Source organism: Hippoglossus stenolepis, chromosome 8, assembly GCF_022539355.2.
Source record: "Hippoglossus stenolepis isolate QCI-W04-F060 chromosome 8, HSTE1.2, whole genome shotgun sequence".
Lineage (NCBI taxonomy): Eukaryota > Metazoa > Chordata > Actinopteri > Pleuronectiformes > Pleuronectidae > Hippoglossus > Hippoglossus stenolepis.
In genome coordinates this window covers 9,490,145-9,500,702 of record NC_061490.1, presented here as the reverse complement: position 1 = coordinate 9,500,702, position 10,558 = coordinate 9,490,145, and the positions used below count along the sequence as shown (strand labels likewise).

General features: G+C 38.4%; 1 protein-coding gene across 1 annotated transcript; it reads right to left on the bottom strand.

The window, feature by feature from the left end:
* Positions 1 to 607: 607 nt before the first annotated feature.
* cmc1 (C-x(9)-C motif containing 1) lies at positions 608 to 7,347 on the bottom strand. Its single transcript, XM_035164495.1, has 4 exons — positions 7,216 to 7,347; positions 6,778 to 6,870; positions 1,485 to 1,575; positions 608 to 1,246 (listed from the first exon to the last, which is right to left on the bottom strand). Exons 1-4 carry the CDS (start codon positions 7,232 to 7,234, stop codon positions 1,126 to 1,128), a joined length of 324 nt encoding a protein of 107 aa, XP_035020386.1. The 5' UTR covers positions 7,235 to 7,347; the 3' UTR covers positions 608 to 1,125.
* Positions 7,348 to 10,558: the final 3,211 nt, after the last annotated feature.

Here is a 10,558-nt window from a genome sequence, read left to right as displayed (position 1 = left end):
TAAATTTCAAGAAGAAATCTACCTTGAAAAGAGAAATGTCTACTTATATTTTCACATATTATTTCAAGTAAGGCTACTGCACTGCCTTGTTTAAAATAACAAGAGCTTCAATGGATTTCAACTGCTGTCACCAAAAAGAGAATAATAGAAAGACAACCTATTGCTGTGTATTACAGTGATATCCCATTACAGACACTCCGTGCAATCTTATGCTCTTTGGAATAACATAGGTACAACACAGCAGATATAAGAGACCTCACATAAAAGTACAATAAGACCCAATAAGGCAAAGGGATTATGATGGTCAAAGAACATGAACCAAATTTGATTTTAATCCTCATTCATTAAAAGACATTTTTAAATAAAGTGATCTGATCCTTGAAAATCCTTATTAATTTAAATTAATTAGTTAATTTAGCTCTAGACTGTTCCGTCAGTTTATAATCTGCATTAAAGAAACCTGAATAGGTGTTTCTACCGGTGACATTTTTAAACAAAGTTGCATGTTAATTAACTCATCAGAAAGTATTTCATATTTATACCATGTTACAGAAGATGGTCAAACTTTATCTGAAATTAAATGTATGAATAAATGGATGATTCATAGTTTCATTTCACAAACACTTTACTGCCACAGAATATTTACAATGTTGCAATTTACAGTTTTCTTCCCGGCTTTCTTTAGGTATTTCTCTTTAAGAAACACAGTACATGTCTGAACTTGTGTCTTCTTTTCAGGATGTTGAAATTACATACTACACTCCTCATTACCACTTGGTAGTAATTGCAAAAAACAGCAAATTTTTAGCATCAATCTATTGACAACTGCATCCACGCCTCCAAAGCCAAAGTGCTGCAGTGTCATCAATCACTAAGATCATTGGTAAATGTAATGTAAAGCTGCAGATTCAGTCATGTGAAGCAGATCATTCTACAAGTTGCAGCCATCTATGGAAAACATTTTGCAAATATACAGAAAATAACAAATAGTTATTGATTATGTAGCAGTCGCACAACAGCTTCAGTTACAGATCCCATGTGTGTTTTTAACAGAAATAAGGCCTGTCAGATGACCGTGTATCCTCGGTACGGAGGAGGGAAGTTGTTTGGGTGTCACGTTGTTCATTACATGCTCGTTGGGAGTTTTTGTTTCCTGTTCTTCATAGGGATCCCCGTCCTTATAAACTCCAGTTTCTCTCGGATGTACTCCTGCTTACACTCCTCGAAAAACACAGGGTCCCTGTAGCTGGTGGAAGACAGACGTAACAGAAGTTATTTTAAAGACTGAATGTGGCCTGGTCTGATTATCACGATGACGGTGATGACGTGATTTTGAGACGACTGAGACTTCATGGGCAAAGGTTTAATGTGTCAGCAAGGGTGAGAGAGACTGGGTAAGCCTTAGCACAAGGTGTTTGTGGGATCACACTTGGGGAGTCACTTAAGTGTGCAAGTGATGCAGAGCAAAACAGCAAAATACTCACTGTTGTGTCAGACATTCCTTCAGCGCTGAATTCTCCTCTCGGCACTTAAACACCATGAAGAAACCAGATTCTTTACAGCATTTTCCGAAGGCTGGAGGGACAAAACCGAGGGATGGAGGAGAAATTAGCAACAAAAAAAACAAAAAAAGTGTGTGTGTGTGCAGGCGTGTGTGTGTGGTGTTCAACATGAACAATAGCACACCAAAATGCACATAATATTCGCACTCCACCACAAGAAGGAACCTGGTTATGGGTCACGTTGCCAAGCCTCTTATCAACCTGAAACCCATGTTTCCTCCTTCACTGATGGGTACTGGCCACAAAGTGCATGTATCTGTGGTAGGCCTGTTTCCACACTGGCTCTTTAACAGTCAGCCCACCACCCGCAAATATAAACACGCCTCATCCACCCCCCAATAATTAAATATAGGTTGTGCTTCGCGGATCACAGCACCCAATGAGGCCTGGGGTTAGTAAGGGGTCTTAACAATAACTAAGCCAGAAAAAGGAGTGTTTCCAGAAATCTCAGGCCCAACATATTATTAGAGTGTAGTAGATGCGGAAAAGCTGGCAGACAAACGATTTCATGAAGTTGTGACTTTAAGACACTGGACAAATTCTGCATATGACTGTCAATTCATATCAGGTATATAGGTACAAAATGGCTGGTTTAAAATAACACATACAAATCACCTAAGAGAGTACGTCTTTAAATCCAATTTAACTAATATTGAATCTTCGCTGCAGGTCAGGCAATGTGTTTTCGGTCCAGGGACATTTTGGCTTATTTCTATTAACAGCGATCTGCAAACGAATGTAGATAAATAAAAAGCAGATGCATTTCATCAACGTGCTTCTTTTGCTCTCGCACTTGTTTATGTGCGGCCAACCAAAGCCTGCTCCAACGTGATCGGTCAAACTAGAAACAGAAATCAGAACGCTTTTTAAGCCTCAAAATCTTGTCCCTTGCCTACTTCTGCATATTCACATTCAGAATCTGTTCATAGAGATTACACCTCAGGCCCCTCCAGTGCATCTCAGTCACTGTCCTGTATACAGGCTGCAGTCTAATACACATAAAATACAGATACAAACTAAAAGTCACTCTGTCGAGCTCATGCCTACTGTATGCCAAGGCCCAAGAGTCCCCTTAAATTCAACCAAATTACACACACCCATAGCTATCATTTAAATATGGCATTGGATTGGATTTTCATCAAAATCCACGAAATTAGTCCCTAGGAAAACAAAACCTTACACAAAACACCTAATCTTGCAATGTTAAAGAGTGAGAAAAAATTCCTGATCTGGACCAAAGTCTAATGAGTTTTTTACGGACGCATTCCACATCCTTCCAGCTTTTTTGTGGCAATCTGTTGAGTTGTTTTTGTGTAATCTTGCTTACCATCAGACAAACAAACCAACCAATCAACAAACGCACAGGAGTGACAACATAACCTCTTTTGCAGAGGTAATTAAGTGAAAACCAAATATGGTGATTGTCACTTATAAAAATCAAAAGCTCCTCCTGAAAGGCTGCATCAGAGACACTGTGCTATGACTGGTGCTGTTTTCCATATTAAACCTATGAGGTCCTCATTGTAAACAAGGTGCTGAAGACTCTGAGTCTTCACCTTGTTAGCAAGCTCTTGCTCGAGTCTTTAATTAAAACCACTGCCCTCCCATGTCCCCTTTACTAAAACCTGACATCATAATTACCTACATCAGTGCCATCAGTATGGTTATCACACAGACACTTTCATCAGGATGCAGATGTGAAAAAAACAAAACAACAGCAAAACCAATTTAGAGAAGCACAACAGTGCGACTAATCTAATCAAAGAACGCCTCATCCCTGTCCCATGGTACTAATAGAGGCTGCAGTGGAGTTGCCTCTCTGAGCGCATCTACACCAAAGGCAAAAATATGAGACTGGCTTTATATCAGAATATATCACAATAGGCCCCTCTAAACACAAGTGTGATGGCACCTTCACTTCTAGGCTGTTTCGTGTGCCATTTTTAAAGATGGAGAAATGCAGTTTGGCAGTTGGAACAAAGCAGAAGCTGGGGGCCTGAGGTGTGAACCTCCAATACATAATTAGATATAACAGAATATATGACATTAATGTTGAGTGATTGTGTATTTCAGAAAAATTCAATCAATAATGAATTGATAATGAAACTGATAAAGCATTTTCTTTTGACTATTTTTTTAAGTTAGTGTTTTATTTGTTATTTTTTTCAGATTTTGAGTCTGGAGATCCAGAAACAGACTTAATGAACCCAATTTACAACCAGCTTCTACAAATCAAAGTCTTGCTTAAACAAGAGTCGGTGTCCGTGTGAAAAAGGCTACTAATTATATGTGTGGGTTGATCAAATAGTTTTTTTGAAAGACGTGAAATGTGAGAATACTGACATGAATCATCAGCACAAAAAGAAGAATCACGTCAGGTAAATCCAAACTAAAAAGATGCGTATGTGTCATTCAACAACAAAGCCCTCAGTGTACAGCCGTGTGGGGACTACAGGCATATAAGCGCACAGAGAGAGAGAGAGAGAGAGATTTCTTTTTACTTTTCTTTGTAAGACACAATCATAGACACTGGGACACCAGTGTCGACACAAACATACAGGATGAGATGATAGAGGGCGGAGAACGGAGGTGTGAAAACGAGTGGGACGAGAAGCTAGTAAGGCGAGGGGAGTTTCCACTGCCCGCACAGCCACTGTATGTCCCACCGCCTCAGGCATGCATCTGCATCGCCCCTATGCAAGAGCATGACACACTGGCTTCTGATTTCTAGAAACCACATAACGCAGCCAGTGTCAAGGGCTGAGGTGTTGCTGAAGCAGACAGTGTGAGCAGAGCTACAGCCACCACTTCCATGCAGATCAAGCAGCAGCTGGTGTGCTGCCAATTGGCCTGCTCCTTGATTCGAAGAAAATAAGTGGGCTCGAGAGGCCAGTGTTCGCAGCGGCAGGAAACAGTCAAAGAACGAGTGAAAAGGTCAAGACAAAGGAACAAAAAGCCTGAAAGAAACTTAATGGGACAGATCAAATACACTTGTACAGGAAAAGACTGTGGATTGATCTACAAAATTATGAAAGTATTAAAAACATCAACCAAAAGTTTAAATTTGAGAAAGAATTAACATCAAAGGCCTCAATTATACATCTTCAGTGTCAGATAGGTAAGTTTTTTTGATTTAATGCTATAGACAGAATGTTTAGTTTAGTGATTAAAATAACATGATTATATGGATACATATCTTCTTTCTTTTTGTATGCATTAAATGGAGTTATGGAGTCGCACATTCTCAGACAAAAAGCATTGTGAATGGGCTTTTGTTATTATTTTTATTATTTATTTAATGCAGTCCAAACAAAGGTTGAACAATAACTCATATCGTCTTATAATCTGAAACACAGTTTGAATTATCCAGGCTCCTGAAATCTTCCTTATTTCTCTTGAGACCATAAAACTGAACCCAACTGGCAAGTGGCAGTATCCTGTGATGCTTAACTAATAACAACTGAATGTTATTAGTTAAAATCTCTAATCTCCAAAACAATAGTAAAAATCTGAATTGGGGACTAAATCAATAATCCTCTCATATCAAAATGACATGCTAACCCATTGCTCACTCACACTGAGGATAATAGAGGTAGCACCATTTTTACACAATAATTAACAACAAATATTATTGTATAAAGATTTGCTTTTAAATTCTAGAAAACACAATGTCTGAATTTATTTTGGTGCAGGGTTTTATTTTCTAAGCAAGAAAAAGTAAAAGTGAGTAAATTGTCACATTATTATAGTTTACATTTGTCTTGAAATAAAGTCAGATCATCATCTCAGTTATAATTATGAATAAATAGTCTATTGTAAACAAAAATCATTGTATTGTGTTTGTCCAATTTGAACACAACGGGGAACTACACAACAAAGCCAGAGAGGCACCCGGACAATTTACAGCACGACAGGATTTTCATACGAGTGGAACTCAACTACGATGCCACAATCTGATGGGAAAGGGGACCCAACTATGTCATGGCAGGTGTATTGCTCAGGACCCAGAGTAACTACAGTGTTGAGTGTGAAGCTCTTTAGATGATTCACAAGAAAGCTGAGACCTAAATGAAAAGCACGGACGGAGCGATGCATACCCTGTGTGTGCGCTGTACATAACCTTTGTACATCGCAATATTGCCATTTCATGATAAAGTCCTCAAGAATTTAATTTATACCGTATAATGAATGACTGGTTGATCTAAATAAGCTGTAGATTCTGACTCATAAGTTAGTACATCACTACACTGATGATATAATCTTCTTTGTGACTTCTACATGACGTACCTGATCATACAATATATGATGGGAAATACGTTTCTGATCCGAATAAGATTTGGATAGTCTGTTTATGTCTATTATTGAGAGAGAGAGCGAGAGCCCTGATTAACATTCACATTTTGAATACAGTATTTACTTCGTATAAAAGACACTCATTTTGAATTTTCAACAAGTATCTAGTGATGGAAACAATGCCTCACAAAAAAGATCTCAGAAGACTGATGATTGGGAAACGTTGATTGCAAAGTAATTTAGAGTTTACATACTCATGAGTCCAGTGATACAAGGGAAACCATTTGAATTTCTGCACTCTGCTTAAAAGAGGGCATCCAGATAAGATGACTGTTTCAACAGTTTCAACTCAAAGTAAAAGTTGGAGCTTGTTGGCATTAATGTTCATGAGTCTAACAGGTCGATTCATTTAACTGTGCAACCCCCGTTTTTTCCTTCTGATCTCATACAAACCACCGTGCATGGGTGAATGGAGTATGGTGTCCATGACAGGACAAAAAACTTCACTGTGTGCCAGAGGTTTTTGCCTCTTGGCCTGGACAGCTCACCGTCATGGAGGAGAAAAAGAATGAATACGTTCATGAGGGTATGTAAGAGTAAATCTACTTTGCAGTGGATTGACCTCAAGAGAGTTGTTCATACCAGACATCCTCAGAAAAATACACTGATACAATGATGTCAGTCGCATGGGAAGCTATAGTTTAAAGTGCTGTTCTATTGTATTCTACAGTATACCAGAACCCTGAAACTGCAGCTAAATGAAATCCTGCCTACACTCATTTTATTAAAGATGTTACCAGCTCAAGTTTGAGCTAAGCCTGGCTGTGGTCGTGTTTTCATGAATGAGTTGAACTTATGAGATAGATGCTGTGTCAGCTTCGATCTCACACACACACCTTCACACACACACACCTACACACACCTTCTACTTTCTCCACACAGAGCTCCTTGGCTTTCTCCCTCATCATCTTGGGGATCAGGACATCTGTCTCCACGTGCCTCAGGTGCATCTCCTCTGAGGAGGCAGAGAGAAAAGAAAAGAAAGACACATGTAAACAGCGAGAACCCACGAGCCCCAGTTCAAATCCTCATACACGTTCATTATTATGAGAAACACGAGTCATCTCTGTATTCATTACATCCAGAACAGCGTCAAGTCAACGTAAGGAGCACAGAGCTAGCCACTTTCATTTAAGCTAGCTAGCTAGCTACCTCTGCAGATAACACAGTAGTTGTTCCTAAATGCACGGAGCTGAGTGAAGCTGTACAACAAAGCACAGTTCAACAGTTACGTAAAGTACTTGGCTAACGTCATGTTGATAAAAGTACGTCCTGTATTTCAGACAGAAATGTACAATACCTGCGTTAACTGCCTCCATAACGATGATGTTTCTCAAAACATTACAACACAGGTCCAATGTGACCTCGCTCACGTCCGTTCAAACTACTTCCGCCGACGTAACTGGGCGGCATAAAAAACTACAAATCCCAGAGTCAGGTAACAGACTTTGTGTCTAATGCATCAGAGTTTACGGCTCTGTACGATAGATGGTATATAACATGCTCTGAACTGAGCACCTGCCTATTAAAGGCATGTAATGTCAATAATAATAATAATAATAATAATAATAATAATAATAATAATAATAATAATAATAATAATAATAATAATAATAGCAACCATTATAATAATAGCAACAATTATAATAATGATACTCTTCATCATACTTGCTATTATTATTTACTTTCAATGAAAAGTAACAACCAAATATGTTCATTCATGTATAGATATTGACAACAGTATAGTCCACACTCCGCCACCTAAGGTAAAAGGATTATTTTGCGATCACACGTTCACAAGTGGTTACTGCTATTTCCTCACAGTTAACTGTGACAGCTGCATGCAAGATAATTCAATAGTCCTGTAAGAAATTCTCCTTTCGTAAAACTTATTTAATTTGCTGTTTTGTTGAAACTTTCAAAGAACAGCCAGTTCAAATCTGTTTACAGATTTTTATGTTATATTATATGATGTTGTTAATAAGGACAGCACTATCTAGTAAGATGTTCTACTCTTCACTCTTTTACCTTGTTTTTGGTTGTTTGGTTGTTTTACTTTATTTATATATTTGTCAAGAATAATTGCAGATCAAATAAGTATGTCCAGCTATTATACTTATGAACTGCAATAAAAGTAATTTGATAATGAGCTTTAATTAGCCTGATATATGTGTATATGCCACAGTGTAAATAAATGCACTAGAAGTACTGGTGAGTGTAACATTTACCTGATTAAATGTCCCATGTTATTTGACGTTAGATTCCCAAGTTAAGCAAGCTGAAGGTTGAAAACGGTAGTCTCTGTATGTAGCATCGTGAACAATATAATATACACATTATAGGAAACAATAATAATGAAATGCAAGATTTACTGTTTCCCCCTTTTTCTAAATATGCATATGGTTCCACAAATCTCCTGTCCGAAATAACAGAAACAATGAAATAAGAAACAATGAAATAAGTACTTCTCGAAGTACATCAACACTAAATCACAGTGAATCTGAACCTGCATCCAGACTGCATTTTGAGCACAATAAGCCTGACCACAGTCTGCTATGTCGCACACCGACTGTCGGGTTCCCATGCATAGACGTCCCACCTGTTAACAGTCAAATCAAAGTGAAAGGCAACCACGCACAGACCCACACACATCTTGAAGTAAAACATAATAAACACTCATATAGTTTCACAAAAAAAAAATACAGGCAGAATCGCCCCACCTCCACATTAAAACCACACACACAAACATGAGCCTTTACACCCACACCCACCACCACCAGATATTGACATTGTCCATCTAAAGTTCTCACAGATCTCTGACTACACCGCTAAAGCTGCAACTTCCCTCTGAGGAGGAGACATATTTTTTTCATCTACAAGTCAAAGGCCACACAAAAGAAAAATTATGATATATACAAGTAGAAAGAAACTCACTAAACAAAGAAGGCAAACATCACCTGTATGCACTGCACAGGCTTTTTGGGGTTTAGCCGCTCCCCTAGACTGAGACACACAGGCAGATGGACGCACACATCTCCAAGCCCCAGCAAACAGCCCACCTTTCTGTTCCCATCTCTCCTGACACTAGGTGGACATCTGCAGATTTTAATATCGGCAGATTTCCTCAAACCGCAGCTTAAGCCAAGTATCCGCCGCGGGGCCAAGTGCAGCACATACGAATGATTGAACAACCACCAAACCAAACCTGAAAAACAAAAAATATATATTTGACATTTTTCATCCTGCAAATAAAATGGCTCTGCAAAACAAAATTCTGGTTCAACAAATATTTGAAATTCATTTTCTGAACAGATCAATGGTACAGTGGATGGCAACTATAGCAAAAATGTGTGAGACAAATTATAGATATTTTTTTCACAAAATGCAAGTGGGCACATAATAATAAAAGCAATAATTGCAGTGGCATAAACAAAATAAAGACATTACATTTGCCAAAATGGTTCTAATTAATCACCACTTTTCATAACATACACAGTGTATATTTCTCAATTTAGGCCTACACTACATTTAAAATTTTACCCCCACCCTCACCCCAAAAGGATCCAGAGTGAATTTTGTGAAATAAAGGTCACCATAATCACATAAACAAACTATTTATGTTTAATTTCTTTACATAAATCCTATTAATTCAACTTAGAGTCCCCGTTCCCAGTAGCTCTATGCCCCCAGGGGAGCTTTCCCCCCAGTTTGAGAACCTCTTGAAGAATATACACTCTCTCTTTCCTTGTGTTCTTTTTTTATGGTGTCAGTAAAAAGAGAACAAATGATAAGAGGTAGCATGCAAAACTAGTTCTCCAGTAAAACACTAAACTACCAACAGGTAGTTTTATTAATCCACTTACTGACTTTCTCTGCAAGATAAACACTTCTTCTCCTTTTCACCTGCAGCGAGAGGTAGCACCAAATCGAAACCCTTCAACACTCCCTGTTCAGCCTCGTCAAAAACAATTACCATAGAAAAATGCATGTTGTATTTTATTCTACAGGGTAAAATCTTGAAAGTTAGTTTTTGAAGGCAGACATCCTAACTCCATGAGATGTATTTGTTATTCATTAGAAATCTTGTTGTTGATCTTTTGTGTCATGAAAATTATATTCTGAAGCAATATAATCTATAAAATACTGTACAAAATGTGATACATTTTATATTTGGGTAATTTCAAGAGACCATGGGAGATAATACAGTAACTAAGCTCTGACCAGGTCCAGTTGGCCCGATATTGAAAAGTGCTCACTACCCCAAGTAGCATGCTGGCTGTTATGGCAGCGGCACGGACTCCCAACACTGAGCCAATATTACCCGAGCAGCAGGGCCCCATGAACCTGGCAGAAGGAGGTTAGCAAAGTTAAACCCTCTTACTACATGCCTCACTGCTCAGGGCCAACCAGCAGCTCTTCCAACTGTCCACAAACTGGCCACAAAACAAGGCCCCTGTCAGAGAATGTTAAAGGGTCATTGACACTGACCCCAAGAGTCTCCAGAAAAACAGTTGTTGTAGGATTTCTGCATCTTATTTATGAAAATGTAACAAAGAATCCACTAAATGCACTGATAAATACTGATAAAAGTGGAGGAATATCTGTTGTAATGTGGGAGATAAAGTCTTTACTCCAACAAGTAG